Here is a 24,232-nt window from a genome sequence, read left to right as displayed (position 1 = left end):
AGCTGGGACAGCAGCAGCAGTGCTGGTCATTGTCTTGGTGGTGCTGAGTTTAATCTTTTCTTACTGTTCTTTGCTGCACCTTCCCCTGAGTGGCAAAGAGGTGTGGAGTGTAGGTAGTTTGGACCCTTGGGATTTGTGGCTGTCGAGGCTGTTACTTTGTGGGGTTTTGACTGCAACTCTGCCCTGAGGCCACCTCCCCTCTGTGCCTATGCTGTGCTGGTGATTCCCCTTTCCCTGTGTCACACATGGTCTCCCTACAGAGTCTCACCTACTGGGGACTCCCTGCCCTGTGACCCCTGGCTGCTGGCCTGGTCATGGTCCCACCTGGAGCATGGGCAGGGATGTCTCCAGGCTTCCGCCAATGCTGGGTGCCCACAGCGGGCCACTCCCCTGGGCTGCCCTGTCTCAGTGACAGGGATGAGAGGTGTGCCTCGAGGGGCAACAGGCAGGGACAGGGTCTAGACTGTGGCTACAGCCACCCCTCAGGGGGAGCCTGGGCTCGGGGCTGCACCCAGGCTGTCCCATCCATGGGCTTGTGGGCAGGGAAGCCCCATCAGGACTGTGCTCCTGGGGCCCTGGCTAACCCTCATCTTTTTCCCTCTCTCCTCTCCCCTCTCTGGCCTTTGGGCAGCACTGACTCAGCTGCCGTCGATGTATGTGTCTCCAAGAGTAAACAACCGGTTCTCCTGCACTAGGATTGACAATAACTATGGCTGGTTCCAGCAGAAGGTCCCTGGCACTGGCCCTGTCACTGTGATCTACAATAACAAAAACAGACCCTCAGGCATCCCTTCACGATACTCTGGATCCCAGTCTGGCTCCACGAGCACGTTAACCATCACTGGGGTCCAAGCCAAGGACGAGGCCGTCTATTACTGTGGTGGCTATGACAGCAGCATTGATGCTGGTGTAATCACACAGAGAGATGTGGGCTGTGAGCTACAGAGCAATCCAAATTGGAAATTTTCTTCCCTTCTCCTTCAAGGCTGAGCAAGGCTTTGGAGCTGGTGCAGGTTCCTGTCCCATCTGCATGGCCATGGCTGTGAATGTTGTTCCTTTCACATCCCAGAGAACTGGAGGTGACCTTGTGGCTGGGGACAATTGTCCTGGTCCCTACAAAGTTCTCACAGTGTGGCCTTGTGTGCCATGCCAGTGCCTCTTGCTACTGCTGACTGTGTCCTGCTGCTGCTGCCAGAGCTGCCTCTGTGCTGGGATGTGCTGGGCTGGGCTCCGCTCCCCAGATTTGCATGTAACTGCAGCCAGGTCCAGTCTTCTCTGTCTTTGACATTCCCTGTCCCGGTGCCCGGGCAGGGCTGTGCTCGTGGGGCCCTGGCTGACCCTTGTCTTCTCCTCTCTCTCCTCTGCCTCTGCAGGTTCCCTGGTCCAGGCAGCGCTGACTCAGCCGCCCTCCGTGTCAGCCAACCCGGGACAAACCGTCCAGATCACCTGCTCCGGGGGTAGTGGTAGCTATGGCAGGTACCAGCAGAAGGTCCCTGGCACTGGCCCTGTCACTGTGATCTACTGGACAAATTACGTAGGCTCAGGCATCCCTTCGCGATTCTCTGGGTCCTACTCTGGCAGTACGGGCACGTTAACCATCACTGGGGTCCAAGCCGAGGACGAGGCCGTCTATTACTGTGGTGGCTATGATGACAGCAGTGGTAGTCAATATGATGGAGGCACCAAATCTGTCTTTCACTCTCCTCTTGCTTCTGGCAGTTTTTCTTGATGAGCCTCTCACTCTGGCCTTGGGCTCTGTGTGAGGCTCTAGATCCCTCTGTGGCATCATGGCCTCTGGACACATGCACCCCATCCCTGTCCCACTGTCCAGGGAGGGCTGTGCTCCTGCGGCACTGGCTGATGACCATTTTCTCCTCTCCCTCTGCAGGTTCCCTGGTCCAGGCAGCGCTGACTCAGCCGCCCTCGTTGTCAGCCAACCTGGGACAAACCATCCAGATCACCTGCTCCGGGGAGGACAGCAACTGGTATGGCTGGTACCAGCAGAAGGCACCTGTCACTGGCCCTGTCACTGTGATCTATGGCAGCAAGGGACCCTCGGGCATCCCTTTGCGATTCTCTGGATCCTTGCCCAGTAGCACAGGCACGTTAACCATCACTGGCGTCCAAGCTGAGGACGAGGCCATCTATTACCGTGGTGCCCCACATGGCAGTGCTGATCAGCATCCAGGTGCTCTGCAGGGTGGCCGTGCTTGGGTGCTCTGGGTTCACTGTTGCTGTCTGTGGTGCATGGGTGTCAGCAATGCTGATGGTGCTGCTGAGGATGCCAGTGGCAGAGCTCCTGGCACTGCAGAGCTGTGGTGTAGCTTGTTGCTGCTGCCTGCAAACTGTCTTGTGTTATGGTCCTGTGGCCTAGAGAAGCTGGGACAAACATTGTTGCTGTCTCTGGGCATCCCACCCTGGTCCTTGGCTCCCTGCCAGTTCAGGGGTGATGCCCACCCTCCTCTAATGACTAACTGTGCCTCAGGGCCCTGTGTCTGTGGGAGAGGCCCTCCCCTGTGAGCACCATGTGCATTGGACAGGGTGCTGTGCAGAAGCCATGGAGGTTGTGGCAGGGGCTGGGGATGTCTCTGAACTTGGTGGAAGCTGTGGTAGGGGTGTGGGACAGCATGGGCAGAGTCCTGCGCCAGGCTCTGCTCTCAGTTCCTCTGTTGCTATCCCCGTGGGCCTTCTCATCCCCACATGGTGTCAGTGTGGCCCTGCACCACAGTGCCAAGGTTCACAGGGCAGCCAGGGCGCAAAGGGGCTGGGACAAGCAAGTGCCATTATGTCTCACCCATGTGCAGGGCAGTCCCAGCAGACCCTTTTGGAAACTGCTGTGGCCAGCGCTGTCAGCAGGTAGCACAGGGGCTGCGCCTGGCCACAAGATGCGGGAGGATGATCTGTGCACTTGACTGGTACGAACTCTGTGATTGCTGTGAAGCTGCTGGAGACCCCCAGCTGACTTTGCATTTGGAGGAACTGGGGGCTTGTGTTTCCTTACTGTTGGGTAACCTTGAAGCTGCTGGTGTCTGTGTTGGTCTAGTCCCTTTCAAGATCCCAGTTCCCTGCTCTGCAGTTCTCACGTGGCACTAAACAGAGGCCCAGCTGTTGCACCCGCCGTTGAAGCAGAACGTCCCTTCCCAGCTCCTCTGTCATGGTACGGAGCAGCACGTGGGTAGCAGGCTGCCCAGGGGCCAGCAAGCGCCGAGCAGAGCTGGGTGCTCCAGAGCTGGTGGAATGTGTCGATGTGTCCCCACCAGCCAAGGTGGGGCTGTCCCTTGCCCCGGGCATGGGTTCCTGGTACAGTGAAGCCATAGTTCCCCCTGGGGAGGGCCAGGTGCTGGGTGGTTCCTGACAGAGCTCAGGGCTCAGCACCCATGTTGGGGCAGGTACCCAGGGAGCCAGCAGCTCAGAGTGATCTTGGTGCCATTGGTGGGCCAGAGATGTGCCTGCGGCAGGCAGGGGGAGCGTGGGGACAGGAGCTGCCACTGAATACTGAGGGACACGTATCCATGGAGGGGCTGTACCTGAGCAGGTGGGAGCTTAAGAGAGAGCTGGGTCCCTATCACAGCCCCATCGTGGTGGGGACACGGAGCTGCTGGGATCGCACCATGGCCTGGCTCCCTCTCCTCCTCGCGGTGCTCGCCCACGGCACAGGTGCCATGGCCAGAGTCACTGTGCCTGGCCGGGGCCTTTGGGCACAGTGGACATTCGCTGGTGCCCTGTGCTCGTGGGGCCCTGGCTGACGCTTGTCTTCTCCCTTCTCCCTCTGCAGGTTCCCCTGGTCCAGGCAGCGCTGACTCAGCCGCCCTCCGTGTCAGCCAACCTGGTACAAACCGTCCAGATCACCTGCTCCGGGGGTGGCAGCAGCTATGCTTATGCTTCTGTCCCTGGCACCAGCAGAAGGTCCCTGGCACTGGCCCTGTCACTGTGATCTAAGATAACAACAACAGACCCTCGGGCATCCCTTCACGATTCTCTGGATCCCAGTCTGGCTCCGCGGCCACGTTAACCATCACTGGGGTCCAAGCCGAGGACGAGGCCGTATATTACTGTGGTGGCTGGGACAGCAGCAGGGGTGGCTATGGTGTCTGGTGACAAGGAGTAATAGGAAGTGAGACACAGATTCCAAAGTCAGAGGAAGGTTTTCTGCCCTTCACCCTCCTGGCTAAGCAGAGTTGTGGCCGTGGGACTGAGGCAGGTTCCTGTCCCTTCTGCATGGCCATGGCTGTGAATGTTGTTCCTTTCACATCCCAGAGAACTGGAGGTGACTTTATGGCTGGGGACCGTTGTCCTGGTCCCTACAAAGTTCTCACAGTGTGGCCTTGTGTGCCATGCCAGTGCCTCTTGCTACTGCTGACCGTGTCCTGCTGCTGCTGCCAGAGCTGCCTCTGTGCTGGGATGCGCTGGGCTGGGCTCCACTCCCCAGATTTGCCCATTGATGGCAACTGGGTCCAGTCTTCTCTGCCTTTGACATTCCCTGTCCCGGTGCCTGGGCAGGGCTGTGCTCGTGGGGCCCTGGCTGACCCTTGTCTTCTCCCCTCTCCCCTCTCCCTCTGCAGGTTCCCTGGTCAAGCAGTGCTGACTCTGCCACCCTCGGTGTCAGCGAACCCGGGACAAACCGTCCAGATCACCTGCTCCGGGGGTAGTGGTAGCTATGGCTGGTACCAGCAGAAGGTCCCTGGCACTGGCCCTGTCACTGTGATCTACAATAACAACAACAGACCCTCGGGCATCCCTTCACGATTCTCTGGGTCCTACTCTGGCGGTACGGGCACGTTAACCATCACTGGGGTCCAAGCCAAGGACGAGGCCGTCTATTACTGTGGTAGCTATGACGGTAGCAGTGGTGGTCAGCGTGGCTGAGACACTGACCCTGTCATTCACCCTCCCCTTGCTGCTGCCAGTTTTCCTTTCAGGATCTTCATGCTCTGGCCTTGGGCTCTGTGCAAAGGGTTCTAGGTCCCTCCGTGGTATCATGACCTTTGAGCACAGGGTCTCTGTTCCTGTCCGACTACCTGGAGAGGGCTGTGCTCATGGGGCACAGGCTGACTCCGGTTCTCCCCTCTCTCTCTGTGGGTTCTCTGGTGCAGGCAGCGCTGACTCAGCCACCCTCGGTGTCAGCAAACCCAGGACAAACCGTCCAGATCACCTGCTCCGGGGGTGAGAGCCACTATAGCTGGTACCAGCAGAAGGTCCCTGGCACTGGCCCTGTCACTGTGATCTACTGGACAAATTACATAGGCTCAGGCATCCCTTCACGATTCTCTGGATCCTACTCTGGCTCCACGGGCACGTTAACCATCACTGGGGTCCAAGCCGAGGACGAGGCCGTCTATTACTGTGCTAACTGGGACTGCCGCATCAGTGCTGGCACGGTGAAACAGAGCAATGGGGATGTGATACAAAAACCTCCTGGCACAGCCGGAGCCAGCTGGGCATCTCTGCTGTCCCCGTTTCATGTTGGGCAGGTCCCCGCCATGGCCCTGCCCTGTGCTGCAGATGGCTGTGCCTGGTGTCCCAGCTCAGCTGTCCCAGAGAGCCCCAGGTCTGTGCCCGGCCCCTGCCACGTGGGGAGGAGATGACCCCCAGCAGCCCTGTCCCTGCCCCATGCTGCAGGGCCGAGTTGCCCCTGGGCTCCCCGGTTGGCACGCGGGGCGCTGCCAGCTGCCTCCCTGCCCTGCCCTGCGCCCAGCGCAGCCGTGCCAGGATTCCCCGGGCATCGCCCCAGGGGCTTCAGCGCTGCTGGAGCGGTGGGCTCAGCACCGACAAGTGGGAACATGCCAAGGGGTGGGCAGCTGGGCCAAAGCTTCGCCTGCCAACGCTGGCAAGGGCCGTTTCCCACGGGCGCAGCAGCTCCAGGGCCACGCGTGAGGCTGCCGGGGCAGAGCAGGGCTGCCTGGGGGCTGTTCTGCCGCGCCGCAGGAGGAGCCCGCAGGCTCTGCACTTCTGGCTCTTTGTACCTCTGGCCCCTGGGAAGCCCCTGGCCCTGGGCAGTGTCCCATGGCAGCCCTGTGACAGCAAAGGGCTGTCCCGCACCCTGGCCCCGTCCCCATCCTGCTGCGGTACCCCGGGACTGGGACTAGTGCTGGGGACAAAGGTGTTGGCTCCTCTGTGTCTGTCGGTGTTGCTTGTCTTGAGCGGTGACTTTTCCTGTGTCACCCTGAGGGAGCTGGGGCAGGGGACGAGGGCTGGGCGTGAAGGTGTGTGCCAGGGCCAGGCTTGGGGCAGGGACGACCGTGCAGTGGAGTGGGGGGCCACGTGCCATGGGCTGGGGCCAGGGGGGCACCGCTGGGCTCCACCAAGCACCCTGCAGCCCTCAGGGACCAGGGCTCCTGTGCGCTCCCCGACGCGCCCCTCTCCCCCTGCCCGCACCACGTCAAGGTCCCAGGTACTCATCTGTCACCAAGAACGTTCAGCTGAAGATCTCAGAGGGATGTAAATGGGGCTTTTCCCAGCCCACTCCCCATGGGAGAGCCTATGTGGGCGCAGCTGGACCCCAGAAATGCACAGCAGTGCCAAGAGCCTGGACAAGGGCTTCTCCTTCCATCCCCAGCACAGGCAGCGGCTCATCTGCTCCCCACGGTGGGGGATGTTGGTGCTGGGGGCACTGCCTGACGCCCCCGCCCCCAGCAGCCCAGCTCTCCCGCACCCCTCGGCCCTGTGGCCGCTTGGCCAGGGCGGGAATGGGGGTGTCCGTGCTGGTGACGTTTTGGGCTCTGGGCTGGGACGTGTCTCTGCTTTGTGCCGGGGACAATCCCCGCTGCTTGTGGGGTGGTGGGGCTGGGCGTGGAGCGGGCAGGGCGGTGGGGGGAGGCGCGGGCAGGACCCAGGCGAGAGCGCGGGGTCAGATTTGCATGGAGGGGCCGTGCCCCGGGTGGGCGGGGGCTTAAAAGGGAGCTGGGGTCCATGTCACAGCCCCATCGTGGTGGGGACACAGAGCTGCTGGGATCGCACCATGGCCTGGCTCCCTCTCCTCCTCGCGGTGCTCGCCCACGGCACAGGTGCCATGGCCAGAGTCGCTGTGCCCGGCCGGGGCCTTTGGGCACAGGGCCCCCGCGCTGCTGCCTGGGCAGGGCTGTGCTCGTGGGGCCCTGGCTGACCCTTGTCTTCTCCCCTCTCTCCTCTCCCTCTGCAGGTTCCCTGGTCCAGGCAGCGCTGACTCAGCCGCCCTCCGTGTCAGCCAGCCTAGGACAAACCGTCCAGATCACCTGCTCCGGGAGTAGCAGTGTCTATGGCTATGGAAGACTGGTACCAGCAGAATGTCCCTGTCACTGTGATACATGCTAACTTATACAGACCCTCGGGCATCCCTTCACGATTCTCTGGATCCTTGTCTGGCTCCACGGCCACGTTAACCATCACTGGGGTCCAAGCCGAGGACGAGGCCGTCTATTACTGTGGTAACTGGGACAGCAGCAGCGGTGGCTATGGTGTCTGGTGACAAGGAGTAATAGGAAGTGAGACATTGATTCCAAAGTCAGAGGAAGGTTTTCTACCCTTCACCCTCCTGGCTGAGCAGAGCTGTGGCCATGGGTCTGAAGCAGGTTCCTGTCCCTTCTGCATGGCAATGGCTGTGAATGTTGTTCCTTTCACATCCCAGAGAACTGGAGGTGACCTTGTGGCTGGGGACCATTGTCCTGGTCCCTACAAAGTTCTCACAGTGTGGCCTTGTGTGCCATGCCAGTGCCTCTTGCTACTGCTGATCGTGTCCTGCTGCTGCTGCCAGAGCTGCCTCTGTGCTGGGATGCGCTGGGCTGGGCTCCGCTCCCCAGATTTACCCATTGATGGCAACTGGGTCCAGTCTTCTCTGTCCTTGACATTCCCTGTCCCGGTGCCTGGGCAGGGCTGTGCTTGTGGGGCCCTGGCTGACCCTTGTCTTCTCCCCTCTCTCCTCTCCCTCTGCAGGTTCCCTGGTCCAGGCAGCACTGACTCAGCCGCCCTCGGTGTCAGCCAACCCGGGACAAACCGTCCAGATCACCTGCTCTGGGAGCAGTAATAGCTATGGCTGGTTCCAGCAGAAGGTCCCTGGAACTGGCCCTGTCGCTGTGATCGAGTACAATGACAAGAGACCCTCGGGCATCCCTTCACGATTCTCTGGATCCCAGTCTGGCTCCACGGGCACGTTAACCATCACTGGGGTCCAAGCCGAGGACGAGGCCGTCTATTACTGTGGTAACTGGGACAGCAGCAGCGGTGGCTATGGTGTCTGGTGACAAGGAGTAATAGAAAGTGAGACACAGATTCCAAAGTCAGAGGAAGGTATTCTGCCCTTCACCCTCCTGGCTGAGCAGAGTTGTGGCCGTGGGACTGAGGTAGGTTCCTGTCCCCCCTGAATAGTCATGGCTGTGAATGTCATCTCTTTTATGTCCCAGAGAACTGGAGGTGACTTTGTGGTTGGGGATCATGGCTCCCATCCTTACAAAGTTCACAGAGTTGCCTTCTTGCCCATCTTATTGCGTCTTGCTACTGCTGACCGTGTTCTGCTACTGCTGCCAGAGCTGCCTCTGTGCTGGGATGCGCTGGGCTGGGGTCTGCTCCCCAGATTTGCTTGTAACTGCAGCCAGGTCCAGTCTTCTCTGCCTTACATTCCCTGTCCCGGTGCCCAGGCAGGGCTGTGCTCGTGGGGCCCTGGCTGACCCTTGTCTTTCCCCCTCTCTCCTCTGCCTCTGCAGGTTCCCTGGTCCAGGCAGCGCTGACTCAGCCGTCCTCCGTGTCAGCCAGCCTGGGACAAACCGTCCAGATCACCTGCTCCGGGGGTAGCAGCAGCTATAACTATGGCTGGTTCCAGCAGAAGGTCCCTGGCACTGGCCCTGTCACTGTGATCTACCAGAATGACAAGAGACCCTCGGGCATCCCTTCTCGGTTTTCCGGATCCACGTCTGGCTCCACGGGCACGTTAACCATCACTGGGGTCCAAGCCGAGGATGAGGCCGTCTATTACTGTGGTGGCTGGGACAGCAGCTATACTGGTATGATGGTGACGATGTGCCACAGGCAAGTGAGACCTTGAGTTTCAAAGAGGCTGGTTTTATCTCCTCCTTCCTCTCAGCCTGGCAGGGATTTCCCTCCAGATTTGGGGTTTCCCCTTCTCATTCCCAATCCCCTTCTCTTTGTGTCCTTTGTGTCAGGTCTGAGACTATGTCCCCAGTGGTGGGGCCCTGGTGCCAGAGGTGCCCTTTCTGGGCTCATCCCGGCTACACAATATCAACATGGTGGGCAGAAGAGCCTCGGCCACCGTTAGGAGCTGGAACCTGTATAGCTGCCCAAGAAAAGCTTTGCTACATTTCTGGTCCTCCAGGCTGAGTCTTGCCCAGGGCTGTGTGGCATTGCAGCTGCCCTGGGTGCATGGGATTTGCCACCCTTGGGAGCCTTGGGCTCTGCAGCTGGGCAGGGAGAGCTTCTGCCTCAGCTCCTTGCTCTCACATGGCTCTGGTTTAGCTGCTCCCAGTGTCCATGTCCCTGGGACAAACCACCAGGACCTGCTCCAGTGGTAGCAACAATCCTTATGGGTGGTACCAGCAAAAGGTGCCTGGCACTGCCCCTGTCACTGTGATCTACTGGAGCAACAACAGACCCTCGGGCATCCCTTCACGATTCTCTGGATCCAAGTCTGGCTCCACAGCCACGTTAACCATCACTGGGGTCCAAGCTGAGGACGAGGCCGTCTATTACTGTGCTAACTGGGACTGCGGCATCAGTGCTGACATGGTGAAACAGAGCAATGTGGAAGTGATACAACATCCTCCTGGCACAGCCGGAGCCAGCTGGGCATCTCTGCTGTCCCCGTTTCATGTTGGGCAGGTCCCCGCCATGGCCCTGCCTTGTGCTGCAGATGGCTGTGCCTGGTGTCCCAGCTCAGCTGTCCCAGAGCCCCAGGTCTGTGCCCGGCCCCTGCCACGTGGGGAGGAGATGACCCCCAGCAGCCCTGTCCCTGCCCCATGCTGCAGGGCCGAGTTGCCCCTGGGCTCCCCGGTTGGCACGCGGGGCGCTGCCAGCTGCCTCCCTGCCCTGCCCTGCGCCCAGCGCAGCCGTGCCAGGATTCCCCGGGCATCGCCCCAGGGGCTTCAGCGCTGCTGGAGCGGTGGGCTCAGCACCAACAAGTGGGAACATGCCAAGGGGTGGGCAGCTGGGCCAAAGCTTCGCCTGCCAACGCTGGCAAGGGCCGTTTCCCACGGGCGCAGCAGCTCCAGGGCCACGCGTGAGGCTGCCGGGGCAGAGCAGGGCTGCCTGGGGGCTGTTCTGCCGCGCCGCAGGAGGAGCCCGCAGGCTCTGCACTTCTGGCTCTTTGTACCTCTGGCCCCTGGGAAGCCCCTGGCCCTGGGCAGTGTCCCATGGCAGCCCTGTGACAGCAAAGGGCTGTCCCGCACCCTGGCCCCGTCCCCATCCTGCTGCGGTACCCCGGGACCGGGACTAGCGCTGGGGACAAAGGTGTTGGCTCCTCTGTGTCTGTTGGTGTTGCTTGTCTTGAGCGGTGACTTTTCCTGTGTCACCCTGAGGGAGCCGGGGCAGGGGACGAGGGCTGGGCGTGAAGGTGTGTGCCAGGGCCAGGCTTTGGGCAGGGACGACCGTGCAGTGGAGTGGGGGGCCACGTGCCATGTGCTGGGGCCAGGGGGGCACCGCTGGGCTGCACCAAGCACCCTGCAGCCCTCAGGGACCAGGGCTCCTGTGCGCTCCCCGACGCGCCCCTCTCCCCCTGCCCGCACCACGTCAAGGTCCCAGGTGCTCATCCCCGCACCACGTCAAGGTCCCAGGTGCTCATCGGTCACCAAGAACGTCCAGCTGAAGATCTCAGAGGGATGTAAATGGGGCTTTTCCCAGCCCACTCCCCATGGGAGAGCCTAGGTAGGCCCAGCTGGACCCCAGAAATGCACAGCAGTGCCAAGAGCCTGCACAAGGGCTTCTCCTTTCATCCCCAGCACAGGCAGCGGCTCATCTGCTCCCCACGGTGGGGGATGTTGGTGCTGGGGGCACTGCCTGACGCCCCCGCCCCCAGCAGCCCAGCTCTCCCGCACCCCTCGTCCCTGTGGCCGCTCGGCCAGGGCGGGAATGGGGGTGTCCGTGCTGGTGACGTTTTGGGCTCTGGGCTGGGACGTGTCTCCGCTCTGTGCCGGGGACAATCCCCACTGCTTGTGGGGTGGTGGGGCTGGGCGTGGAGAGGGCAGGGCGGTGGGGGGAGGCGCGGGCAGGACCCAGGCGAGAGCGCGGGGTCAGATTTGCATGGAGGGGCCGTGCCCCGGGCGGGCGGGGGCTTAAAAGGGAGCTGGGGTCCATGTCACAGCCCCATCGTGGTGGGGACACGGAGCTGCTGGGATCCCACCATGGCCTGGCTCCCTCTCCTCCTCGCGGTGCTCGCCCACGGCACAGGTGCCATGGCCAGAGTCGCTGTGCCCGGCCGGGGCCTTTGGGCACAGGGCCCCCGCGCTGCTGCCTGGGCAGGGCTGTGCTCGTGGGGCCCTGGCTGACCCTTGTCTTCTCCCCTCTCTCCTCTTCCTCTGCAGGTTCCCTGGTCCAGGCAGCGCTGACTCAGCCGCCCTCCGTGTCAGCCAGCCTGGGACTAACCGTCCAGATCACCTGCTCCGGGAGTAGCAGTGGCTATGGCTATGGAAGACTGGTACCAGCAGAATGTCCCTGTCACTGTGATCCATTCTAACTTATACAGACCCTTGGGCATCCCTTCTCGATTCTCTGGATCCTTGTCTGGCTCCACGGCCACGTTAACCATCACTGGGGTCCAAGCCGAGGACGAGGCCGTCTATTACTGTGGTAACTGGGACAGCAGCAGCGGTGGCTATGGTGTCTGGTGACAAGGAGTAATAGGAAGTGAGACATGGATTCCAAAGTCAGAGGAAGGTTTTCTGCCCTTCACCCTCCTGGCTGAGCAGAGCTGTAGCCGTAGGACTGAAGCAGGTTCCTGTCCCTTCTGTATGGCGGTGGCTGTGAATGTTGTTCCTTTCACATCCCAGAGAACTGGAGGTGACCTTGTGGCTGGGGACCATTGTCCTGGTCCCTACAAAGTTCTCACAGTGTGGCCTTGTGTGCCATGCCAGTGCCTCTTGCTACTGCTGATCGTGTCCTGCTGCTGCTGCCAGAGCTGCCTCTGTGCTGGGATGCGCTGGGCTGGGCTTCGCTCCCCAGATTTACCCATTGATGGCAACTGGGTCCAGTCTTCTCTGCCTTTGACATTCCCTGTCCCGGTGCCCAGGCAGGGCTGTGCTCGTGGGGCCCTGGCTGACCCTTGTCTTCTCCCCTCTCCCCTCTCCCTCTGCAGGTTCCCTGGTCCAGGCAGCGCTGACTCAGCCGCCCTCCGTGTCAGCCAGCCTGGGACAAACCGTCCAGATCACCTGCTCCGGGGGTAGTGGTAGCTATGGCTGGTACCAGCAGAAGGTCCCTGGCACTGGCCCTGTCACTGTGATCTACCAGAATGACAAGAGACCCTCGGGCATCCCTTCATGATTCTCTGGATCCAAGTCTGGCTCCACGGGCACGTTAACCATCACTGGGGTCCAAGCCGAGGACGAGGCCGTCTATTACTGTGCTAGCTGGGACGGCAGCTATGCTGCTGCCACCTGCCACAGGAAACAGCATTGGGGAAGTGATACTAAATACTCCCGCCAACACAGGGGCCACTCAGAAGTCTCTGCTGTCCTGTTTGATGTTGGGCAGGTCCCCACCATGGCCCTGCCCTGTGCTGCAGGTGGCTGTGCCTGGTGTCCCAGCGAGCCCCAGATCTGTCCCCTGTCATTTGGGGAGGGCATGTGTGGCAGTGTTGTGGTTTAGCCCCAGCTGATAATTAAGTACTGCACAGCTGCTTGCTCACTCTGCCCTCCCCAGGGAGATGGGGAGGAGAATTGGGAAGGAATCTAAAAGCCTAGGGTTGAGATAAGAACAATTTAATAACTGAAATAATAAAAAAATATAATAACATAATACTACTGCTACTACTAACAGTAATAATAGTAACAACAGTAATTATGATGAAAAGGATGGAGAAGGAGAGAGTAACAAAATCCAAATGGAAAGGAAAATAAGCACAGGTGAGGCATGTTACAGCTGCTCACCACCCACTGACAGATGCCCAGCCAGTTCCCCAGCAGCAATGGTCAGGCCCTGGCCAACTCCCCCCAGTTTATATACTGAGCATGACGTCCCATGGTATGGGATACTCCTTTTGGCTAGTTCAGGTCAGCTGTCCTGGCTGTGTCCCCTCCCAGCTTCATGTGCCCTTCCAGCCTTCTCACTGGCATGGCCTGAGGAACCGAAAATTCCTTGACTTAGTATAAACATTACTTGACAGCACCTAAACCCATCTGTTATCAACACTATTCTCACACCAAATACAAAACACAGCACTGCACCAGCTACTAAGAAGAAAATATAACTCTATGCCAGCCAAAACCAGGACAAGCACTTGGGCACATTTCACTCTCCATGGCCACGTTACCCAGTGCTGGAGTCCAAGCTGAGGAGGAGAAGGCTGTGTCTTACAGAGCCAGCTGGGGCACCAGTGCTGAGGAAGGTCGCTGCACTCCCAGCACTGGGGTAGGGCAGCACAAACCCCCTGTTGCCCCAGGGTCCCTCGGGTGCCGCCTGCTGCCCTTGCTGGGGAGACCCCCAGCATTGCTGAGGCTGGAGGTGTCTCTGGAGATCATCTCATCCCACCGCCTGCTTGAAGCTGGGTTGGCTACTGCAGGTTGTCCACAGCCTGTCCAGGTGAGTTTTGAATATCTCCAAGGATGGAGACTTCACAGCTCTGTGGGCAAGCCGTTCCAGGGTCTGACTGTCCTTGCAAAGGAAAAAAGGGTTTGCTACATTTAAGCAGATTTTCCTGTGTTTCAACCTGTGCCTGTTGCTCCTTGTGCTGTAAGCAGACACCTCTGAGAGGAACCTAGCTCCAACTCCTTACCTGCCCCCCGGAGATATTTATAATGTTGATAAGATGCCCCTGAGACTCCCCACCTCTGGCTCAGCCACCCCAGCTCATGCTGTCTCTCTCCACACAATGATGCTCTGAGCCCCTCATCATCCTCAGAGCCCTTCATGGGTCTTGTGCCCATCCCTCCCCATACCTGGCTGGGGAGCCCAGAGCTGACACAGCGCTGGGCTGTGTCTCAGGGTGCTGAGGCAAGGGGAAGGATCCTCTCCGTGGCTTCTGGCAACGCTCGTGCTAACGCAGCCCACAGGTGCTTTTCTGGCTCCTGTGCAACTTTGTGTCCTCACAGCCCATGGGCCCTTTGTGCCATGGGGCGGCTGGCCACGTGGCCCCAGAAGGCCCAGGCAGGGTTGGTGCAAGGGGCAGGCACTACATGGCTGTTGCAGGAGAAGGTGGAAGAGCAGTGATGATGGGGCCGAGGTACACTGGGGAAGGGAGGACCGAACAAGATCGGTGTGGGGTCTGGGACTCCCATAGGAGGGAAAGATGCTGAGAGTGGGGTGGGGAATGCTGGTGGCTGGCATCGTCCCAGCCCCGTCCCTGGGAGCTGTGAGTGCCACCTGCCCCCAGCAGCCCAGCTCTCCCGCACCCCTCGTCCCTGTGGCCGCTTGGCCAGGGCGGGAATGGGGGTGTCCGTGCTGGTGACGTTTTGGGCTCTGGGCTGGGACGTGTCTCCGCTCTGTGCCGGGGACAATCCCCGCTGCTTGTGGGGTGGTGGGGCTGGACGTGGAGCGGGCAGGGCGGTGGGGGGAGGCGCGGGCAGGACCCAGGCGAGAGCGCGGGGTCAGATTTGCATGGAGGGGCCGTGCCCCGGGCGGGCGGGGGCTTAAAAGGGAGCTGGGGTCCATGTCACAGCCCCATCGTGGTGGGGACACGGAGCTGCTGGGATCACACCATGGCCTGGCTCCCTCTCCTCCTCGCGGTGCTCGCCCACGGCACAGGTGCCATGGCCAGAGTCGCTGTGCCTGGCCGGGGCCTTTGGGCACAGGGCCCCCGTGCTGCTGCCCGGGCAGGGCTGTGCTCGTGGGGCCCTGGCTGACCCTTGTCTTCTCCCCTCTCCCCTCTCCCTCTGCAGGTTCCCTGGTGCAGGCAGCGCTGACTCAGCCGCCCTCCGTGTCAGCAAACCCAGGAGAAACCGTCCAGATCACCTGCTCCGGGAGCAGCTATAGCTATGGCTGGTACCAGCAGAAGGTCCCTGGCACTGGCCCTGTCACTGTGATCTACTGGAATGACAAGCGACCCTCGGGCATCCCTTCTCGATTCTCTGGATCCAAGTCTGGCTCCACGGGCACGTTAACCATCACTGGGGTCCAAGCCGAGGACGAGGCCGTCTATTTCTGTGGTAGCTATGACGGCAGCAGCAATGCTGGCACGGTGAAACAGAGCAATGGGGAAGTGATACAAAAACCTCCTGGCACAGCCGGAGCCAGCTGGGCATCTCTGCTGTCCCTGTTTCATGTTGGGCAGGTCCCCGCCATGGCCCTGCCTTGTGCTGCAGATGGCTGTGCCTGGTGTCCCAGCTCAGCTGTCCCAGAGCCCCAGGTCTGTGCCCGGCCCCTGCCACGTGGGAAGGAGATGACCCCCAGCAGCCCTGTCCCTGCCCCATGCTGCAGGGCCGAGTTGCCCCTGGGCTCCCCGGTTGGCACGCGGGGCGCTGCCAGCTGCCTCCCTGCCCTGCCCTGCGCCCAGCGCAGCCGTGCCAGGATTCCCCGGGCATCGCCCCAGGGGCTTCAGCGCTGCTGGAGCGGTGGGCTCAGCACCGACAAGTGGGAACATGCCAAGGGGTGGGCAGCTGGGCCAAAGCTTCGCCTGCCAACGCTGGCAAGGGCCGTTTCCCACGGGCGCAGCAGCTCCAGGGCCACGCGTGAGGCTGCCGGGGCAGAGCAGGGCTGCCTGGGGGCTGTTCTGCCGCGCCGCAGGAGGAGCCCGCAGGCTCTGCACTTCTGGCTCTTTGTACCTCTGGCCCCTGGGAAGCCCCTGGCCCTGGGCAGTGTCCCATGGCAGCCCTGTGACAGCAAAGGGCTGTCCCGCACCCTGGCCCCGTCCCCATCCTGCTGCGGTACCCCGGGACCGGGACTAGCGCTGGGGACAAAGGTGTTGGCTCCTCTGTGTCTGTTGGTGTTGCTTGTCTTGAGCGGTGACTTTTCCTGTGTCACCCTGAGGGAGCCGGGGCAGGGGACGAGGGCTGGGCGTGAAGGTGTGTGCCAGGGCCAGGCTTTGGGCAGGGACGACCGTGCAGTGGAGTGGGGGGCCACGTGCCATGGGCTGGGGCCAGGGGGGCACCGCTGGGCTCCACCAAGCACCCTGCAGCCCTCAGGGACCAGGGCTCCTGTGCGCTCCCCGACGCGCCCCGCTCCCCCTGCCCGCACCATGTCAAGGTCCCAGGTACTCATCGGTCACCAAGAACGTCCAGCTGAAGATCTCAGAGGGATGTAAATGGGGCTTTTCCCAGCCCACTCCCCATGGGAGAGCCTAGGTGGGCCCAGCTGGACCCCAGAAATGCACGGCAGTGCCAAGAGCCTGCACAAGGGCTTCTCCTTCCATCCCCAGCACAGGCAGCGGCTCATCTGCTCCCCACGGTGGGGGATGTTGGTGCTGGGGGCACTGTCTGACGCCCCCGCCCCCAGCAGCCCAGCTCTCCCGCACCCCTCGGCCCTGTGGCCGCTTGGCCAGGGCGGGAATGGGGGTGTCCATGCTGGTGACGTTTTGGGCTCTGGGCTGGGACGTGTCTCCGCTCTGTGCCGGGGGACAATCCCCGCTGCTTGTGGGGTGGTGGGGCTGGGCGTGGAGCAGGCAGGGCGGTGGGGGGAGGCGCGGGCAGGACCCAGGCGAGAGCGCGGGGTCAGATTTGCATGGAGGGGCCGTGCCCCGGGCGGGCGGGGGCTTAAAAGGGAGCTGGGGTCCATGTCACAGCCCCATCGTGGTGGGGACACGGAGCTGCTGGGATCGCACCATGGCCTGGCTCCCTCTCCTCCTCGCGGTGCTCGCCCACGGCACAGGTGCCATGGCCAGAGTCGCTGTGCCCGGCCGGGGCCTTTGGGCACAGGGCCCCCGCGCTGCTGCCTGGGCAGGGCTGTGCTCATGGGGCCCTGGCTGACCCTTGTCTTCTCCCCTCTCCCCTCTCCCTCTGCAGGTTCCCTGGTCCAGGCAGCGCTGACTCAGCCACCCTCCATGTCAGCCAGCCTGGGACAAACCGTCCAGATCACCTGCTCTGGGGGTGGGGGTAGTACCTACTGATATGGCTGGTACCAGCAGAAGGTCCCTGGCACTGCCCCTGTCGCTCTGATCTACTGGAATGACAAGAGACCTTCAGGCATCCCTTCGCGATTCTCTGGATCCTTGTCTGGCTCCACGGGCACGTTAACCATCACTGGGGTCCAGGCTGAGGACGAGGCCATCTATTACTGTGGTAGTTATGAAAGCAACCCCTACACTGGTTCCACAGTGACACGGTGCAATGGGGAAGTGATACAAAAACCTCCTGCCATGGCCAGAGCCTTTTGGGCATTTCTGCTGTCCCCGTTTGATTCTGGGGCAGTTCCCTGCCCTGTCCCAGCCCCACACTGCAGGGCCGAGTTCCCCCTGTGCTCCCTGGCTATTACCCAGGGCGCCGCCAGCTGCCTCCCTGCCTTGCGCCCAGCCCAGCCATGCCAGGAGCCCCTGGGTACTAGGCAGCTACTTCTCCCCAGTCAGGGCTCATTTTCGTCCATAGAGGATCCAGTTTCTGTGGGAAGATGTTTTTAAAAGCCATGCCAGGCAGTTTTTGGATGGTTTATACTCTGTATGGCACATCCTATCCTTTTTCATTCTCATTCACTTCCAGGAATGTGTGGATGAGCCATGTGGCAACAGTGGAGGGTGCCTGGCACGGCATCTGCTGCTTGGCCCCAGCAGCTAAGGCAGAGCAGTGGTACAGCAGTGGTATGTAGCCTCCCCGGTGTTCCTTTGGGACCAGCACTGCCTCACCTGCCCCCACTCCTGCCAAAGCCACATGCTGTGCAGGTGCTGAAGGGCCAACCCCCCTGGCACATCCAGCACAGCATCTCTACTTCTCCATGTCTCTTTCCAAACTGAAAAGCTGGACTTTTGAGCTGAACATTGTCCCCCTTTATTGTCCTCTCCTGAAATGGAACTGAAAATACATCGAAGTCTGAGAAATGCTCAGAAACTGGTCATCCACAATAGATAGTATTGGACTCAGGTAAATGCTTTGCATAGACAATTTCAGTGCTTTTTTTGGCTAGTTTCAGACTTTACACCAATGCATAAGCCTTCCCAGAGGCAAAGCAGACTTCTGAAATAGAAAGTGTTCCAAACCACAAAATCTTCGAAGCAACGTTTATTTCCTAGTGACTCAGGAGGTTCACTGATTCTGCCTCTTTCTATAACCACATGCACAAACCACAGCATCTGAATATTTTTGAGTTCAATTTAAGTCGGTGCTATGGAAATTCAGCACTCCAAGAGCTTGTTTGCTTCGAGCTGAGCACCCTGTGCCCTGTGAGATTGGCACCATGCTGGGAAAACACTTTACAAGGCAGCAGCCAAGCCTTCTCTGGGGAATTTAAGTTAATTGGTTTTAGCTGAAACCCATCCTGGCTCATCCCTGCCTTGTCTGTTGCAGCTGTATGTAAGCATCTGCATCCCTTATATGCTTTTTTCTGTAAGTCACGGCTCTTCCTCTCTACCAACAGCCTCTGATGCCTCTTCTCCAACCCGCATGGCATGGCATGGCCCTTGGCAGATGCTTCCAGGAGCGCTTACTTAAAAGCTGCTGCTCCAAGGGGCTGTGAAGGCAAGGGCTTATAGGGCACTACCTGGGGGATGCAGAATGGGCAAGTGCAGCTCTGTGGGAAACAGTTCCTGCAGGGGTAGGGGATGCTGCTGACAGGGTTTCTTGGAGCAAACCTGCATGTCTCTGCAGTCTGCCTGTCTCTTGTGCAAGGAAAATGTAACTGCCACACTTTTCTGTCTGTGCTGCTCCAGAGCGGGCTTAGCTGGTGGGGCAGAACCATCCTCCACCCCCGGTGCCTTGGGAAGCAGCCATCACCTCAGCAGAACCAGTTGAGATGGGTTTAAGTGCTCTGCTTGGTGTTAGAGACTGTGCCAGCACTGTCCAGCTCAGCTCCCGAAGGCAGGAGGATGCGCAGGGCAGGACCGGCAGTGCCTCGGCTGCCGGCCCTCCACCGCACTCATCCTGGCGGTAACGTGTGTTCTTCCTCAGCACACGCATGCACTGGGACCTGCTGCTCTCACTCACCCTTTACCTCATGCTCTTTGCAGTGCCTGGCCCCCAGCTTGCCCATAGCCCAGGCCATGCCACCCGCTCCATGCTGCCTGTGCTCGCAGCATCTCTGGCGTCTCAGCGCGGCCCAGGGAGGAGGGCTGCAGTGCTCAGATGGGGTGAAGCTGAACCCGACAAGCTACCCCCTGCCCCAGAGACTGGGTGGACCTTATTATAAAGCCATCAGAGGCAGACTGGTCCAAACTGGGGGGGGCACCTTCACTAAAACTTGTGAGCCAGTGAGCTTTTCATATGGGGGGTATTAAGAAGGGGACTGACATGTGTTTTCAGCCAAGACCTTGGCCAACAGTGGCACAGTTGCTGGATATCCCTTGGGAGAGATGGGTTGGGGGAAGAACGCAAAATACCATCCCTGCTCTGCCATCCACAGCAAGCAGCAGCACACGAGCAGCCTCAGTGACTGGGAGCCTGGCTGCCTCCCCACCATGCTCATGGGACACCAGGGCCATTGGCTGGGCACAAGCAGCTGCTTGGGCTCTTTCTGTGCAGCAGGGCACCCCGACACAGTTGCTGTAAGGAGGTTCACCCACCCACCAGGCACCAAAAATCCTGCCCAGGTAAGGACATGGGGAGCAAGGCCAAGCTGCAGGGTGGCACAGGTGCTGGGAGGTGGGGTCCCCTGTGAAACCATGACACCTAACCCAACACTTGTGTTTCTGGGCAGTGGGAATGATGGACAGGTGGATGGTTTCTTCATGAGGTTTATCCACACACATACTGTCTGATAGCTGATTGTCACAATTTGCCCCAGCTGCAGCCATGGTGTGGCTCAAGAGGTGGCAGGATGGTGCCCCCCCAGGCTAGCCAACGGCCATCCGCATGGCAGCAGTGCAGTCTGAGGCAAGGTGCTTCCTGTCGTGCCTCAGGGGCACCCAAAGCCTCCACCAGCCCTTCCTCACCTGGGGTTAACATGCCCACACCACAGGCAGGGACATGGGCTTGTAACAAGCACAAGGTGCGCAGCTCTGGGTAGCGGTGGGACAATGCAGCTCTGGAGAGCCCAGTCAACACAGTCCATGCAGGATGGCAGGGCCAAGGCCACCTGTTTTCCCGTGGCCCCTCCAGCAAGGACACACATTCATCCCCATACGGCTGTTCCGCTGCTCCTACCCTGCCAAATCCACCGGGGCATGTCCAGCACTGTGCGTCCAGCCTGCTGTGTCCACTGGGACACCTTCATCTCATCACCCTCATCCTGCTGCATTCATCGGAGCATCTTCATCCCATCACCTTCATCCTGCTGCATCCATCAGAGCATCTCCACCCCATCACCTCCACCCTGCCACGTCCACAGGGGCCAGGACTGCTCCTGCCATGAGGCAGGAGGTTTTTGCATGGCCCTGTATCACTGTGTGGTATATTCGGGGCCGGGACCCTGCTGACCGTCCTAGGTGAGTCGCCGTTTTCTTCTCGGTCTTTCCTTCCCCACTGCGAAATCGTGACATTTTGTTGATTTTTGGTTATTTGGGGTTTTTTTCTTGGACTTGGCGCTGGGCTGGGGTCTGCCGCCAGTTTGGGGACAGGCACTAAGCGCGGTGTTTTGGGCTGTGTCTTGTCCCTCTGGACTTGGAGGGCTCTGGTGCGTGCCACGGAGGATTAGAGGGTATTTTCTCAATTGAAAGATCTTAAAATTTGGCCAGGAAATGTGTCTCAGGTCTCAGGGAGTCCATTTCAGAAATTGAAATAGATCTCTATTTCTAGATTTCTTAGATCTCTAAGAATGTCAATTTTTGTCTTTGTTAAAGAGATTAGTGTTAGTTTAAGGTCTAAGTCCTTAAGTCTTAGTCCTGGGGACCGAGCCTGTCACTCTCGGTGAGGAGCAGGGACTTCTCCACGGGGTCCCGTGGCTGAGGGTGCAGGCACTGCGAGGTGGCAGCCCGATCTCAGCCACCATCAGGCTGAAGTGCCAGCTGACTTGGTGTTAAAATGGCACGTCCCTGGGGTCATAACTGAAGGGCTTCAAGGGTATCTTCAAGATCCTTTTGTCCAAGTGAACTATGTCAAAAACAGAGATTATTGTGTTGAAAAGGCTTCCAGGAACATTGTCTGTCTGTCTTTTTAATTTTTAAAAGAATTTGTCCAAAAATCTGAAACAATTTACTGGGGTTATAAGACTGAGAAAAATTTAGTTTGACAATTTCTTCAGCAGAAAGCTGTTCATGGCAGAGTTCTCCTCATTCTCAAATAGAGACAGAGACATTGTACATCTGAGGAGGCAGCAGAACCACCTCAGAAAGACAAAGCAGCTTTCCTCCATCTTCCTCTGGGTGATTCTTAGTTGTAGTTTTTCTGAGGCAAGTCTGAAAGCAGAACTGAGCAGAAAACAGGACCGTTTCTCTTTGTAATTTTGATTTTTTAAAAAACAATTGCCTTGCAAAAGGGAAGAGATGGGTTTATGGCAACTAACCCAATATTTTATGTAATATATATGAATACATATATAAAACATATATACATATTAAAATATATGTATATTATATAAATGTTATATAATTCTATATATTTATAGAACCGTATATACTACACACCTATGTAGTATATTGTATACTTTATATATGTAATATATATGTATTTGCTGTATATTCCAGTACCTATCATATATGTGTATATGCACATATATATGCATATAGTGTATATATAACATATATACAAGTATATATGTGATGTATGTGTATGTGCATTACACACATATATACACACATATGTATTTTTATATATTAAATATATATGTTCCAAAACTGAATATGTTAGTTATGAATTCTAAACTGTTAGCTGTGGGGGGAGGGAGGAGTTTCTGGGCAGATGCAGCTGGGGCGGGCAGGGCAGGCGGGCAGGGGGCTGTGGTGGGGTACAGGGTCCCCTCTGACCCCCACACTGCTGTTTCTCCTCACAGGCCAGCCCAAGGTCTCTCCCACCGTCTACCTCTTCCCACCATCTTTGGAGGAGCTGGAGAAGGGCAAAGCCACCGTGGTGTGCCTGATAGGAGACTTCTACCCCGGCGCCGTGCAGGTGACCTGGGTGGCTGATGGCAGCACCATCTCTAACGGCGTCGAGACCAGCCAGCCCCAGCGGCAGAGCAACAACCAGTACATGGCCAGCAGCTACCTGTCACTGACTTCCTCCGAATGGAAGAGCCACGAGACCTACAGCTGCAAGGTCACGCACGAGGCTGGCAACGTGGAGAAGACCCTGAAGAGATCTGAGTGCTCCTAACCCCGCCGGGACCGCCCTGCGCCCAACGGCCCCTGGCCCCCCCCCTCCTCCTCTTCCGCTGGGGGCAGCGGCTCCCTCCCCCTCCCACAGATGTCTCTCCCCATGTCCCCCTGCCCCGTGCTTATGTCCCCCCTCCCTGAGTGTCACACAAATAAACACCGACACTGAACTAGCGCTGGCTCAACATCCCTGTCTCTGTGTCCTTCTGATGCGTCTGCTCCCCCTGGCACCAGCTGGCGTCACCCCAGTGGCACCAGGATGCAGGAGGGTGGGATGGAAACACACATGCGTGTGTGCGCACACACACACACACACACACACACACACGTTGTTGGGCTCCTTGCAGCTCTTGTTCACCCCTGGGGACACCAATGAATGCCCCTGGCACTGCCAAGGCCAGGGAATGAGAAGCCTGGGGCAGCAGCCTGGCCTAAGGTCCCATGCCAGCAGAGAGCACATGGCTCCAGTGTGCCACCCCCATCCCTTGCCTGCTGCCCTCTGGGTGCTAGGTCCCTTGCAGAGACACGTGGCTTGTGGTGGGGCCATGGCCAGCCATGTCCCGTTGCTGGCCTGCCCTGGCTCTGTGCCCCTTTCCTCAGTCACCCCCATGTTCCCCGGGATGGAGGTGCCAGTGTAGCTGCCAGTTGTGCACATGTCTGTCCCTTGCACCCTGTGCCACAGCAGCATGGGCCTCTATGTGCCACACAGCCTGTCCCCATCCCCAGCACAGCCCTGGGGAAGTTCCCCTGTAGTCCTGCTCATGGAGCAGCTTATGGCCATGGCTGTGCTGGGAGCACCAGCACTCAGCTGCCATCACCCATCAGAGCTCCCAGGAGCCACTCCAGGGACAGGAGATGGGAGCATCCAGCCATGTTGTGTAAAGTTCTGGAGGAAATGCCCCCTCACCAGTCTCTTGCTAAAAGCGGGGTCCAGCCCCACAGCATCCCCCTCCCAAGGCTGTGTCAGTGCCAGTGGGGTGCCTGGACCCACCAGGCTTTGGGTTGCCATGTGTCCTTGCAGGCACCCTCTGGGCACATAGGATCACAGAGTAGGTTGGGTCAGAAGGGACCTTTAAAGATCATCTAGTGCAACCCCCTGCAGTTAGCAGGGGCATGTCCAACTAAAGCAGGTTGCTCAGAGCCTCGTCCTACCTGACCTTGAATGTTTCCAGAGATGGAGCATCTACCACCTCTCTGGGCAATCTGTGCCAGTGTTTCACCAGCTGCATGGTAAAATTTTTTTTTCCCTTATATCTTGTCTAAATCTACCCTCCTTCAGTTTAAAACCATTACTCCTCGTCCTATCACCAGAGGCCCTACTAAAAAGTCTGTCTTCTTATAAGCCCCCTTTAAGTGCTGAAAGGCTGCTGCGCTGTAAGGTCTCCCCAGTGCCCTCTCTTCTCCAGGCTGGACAGCCCCACCTCTCTCAGCCTTTCCTCCTAGCAGAGGCATTCCATCCCTCTGACCATTTTCATCGCCTCCTCTGGACACACTCCAACAGGTCCTTGTCTTTCCTACACTGGACACAGCTGGATGCAGCACTGCAGAAGGGTCTCATCAAAGTGGAGCAGAGGGGCAGAACCCCCTCCCTCGCACTGCTGCTGGTGATGCAGTCCAGGAGGTGGCTGGCTTTCTGGGCTGCAAGTGCACATTGCCAGCTCTGTATCCACCAACACCCCCAAGTCCTTCTCTGCAGGGCTTCTCTCAATTCCTTCGCCCCCCAGCCCCTATTGATTCCGAGGCACAGGAGGTGTGACCAGACCCCTAGGAGGCACAGAGGGC

At 59.1% G+C, this 24,232-nt stretch overlaps 1 protein-coding gene across 1 annotated transcript; it reads left to right on the top strand.

Moving 5' to 3' along the window:
- The first annotated feature begins 14,807 nt into the window (after window positions 1-14,807).
- LOC121092560 (immunoglobulin lambda-1 light chain-like) lies at window positions 14,808-22,623 on the top strand. The gene is made up of 4 exons (XM_040603775.1): window positions 14,808-14,874; window positions 15,009-15,300; window positions 20,592-20,629; window positions 22,132-22,623. The coding sequence occupies exons 1-4, from the start codon at window positions 14,829-14,831 to the stop codon at window positions 22,449-22,451; spliced, it is 696 nt and encodes a 231-aa protein (XP_040459709.1). The 5' UTR covers window positions 14,808-14,828; the 3' UTR covers window positions 22,452-22,623.
- Window positions 22,624-24,232: the final 1,609 nt, after the last annotated feature.

This window comes from Falco naumanni, chromosome 1 (assembly GCF_017639655.2).
Source record: "Falco naumanni isolate bFalNau1 chromosome 1, bFalNau1.pat, whole genome shotgun sequence".
Lineage (NCBI taxonomy): Eukaryota > Metazoa > Chordata > Aves > Falconiformes > Falconidae > Falco > Falco naumanni.
The sequence above is the reverse complement of the archived record's forward strand: the minus strand, read 5'-3'. Positions and strand labels throughout refer to the sequence as shown.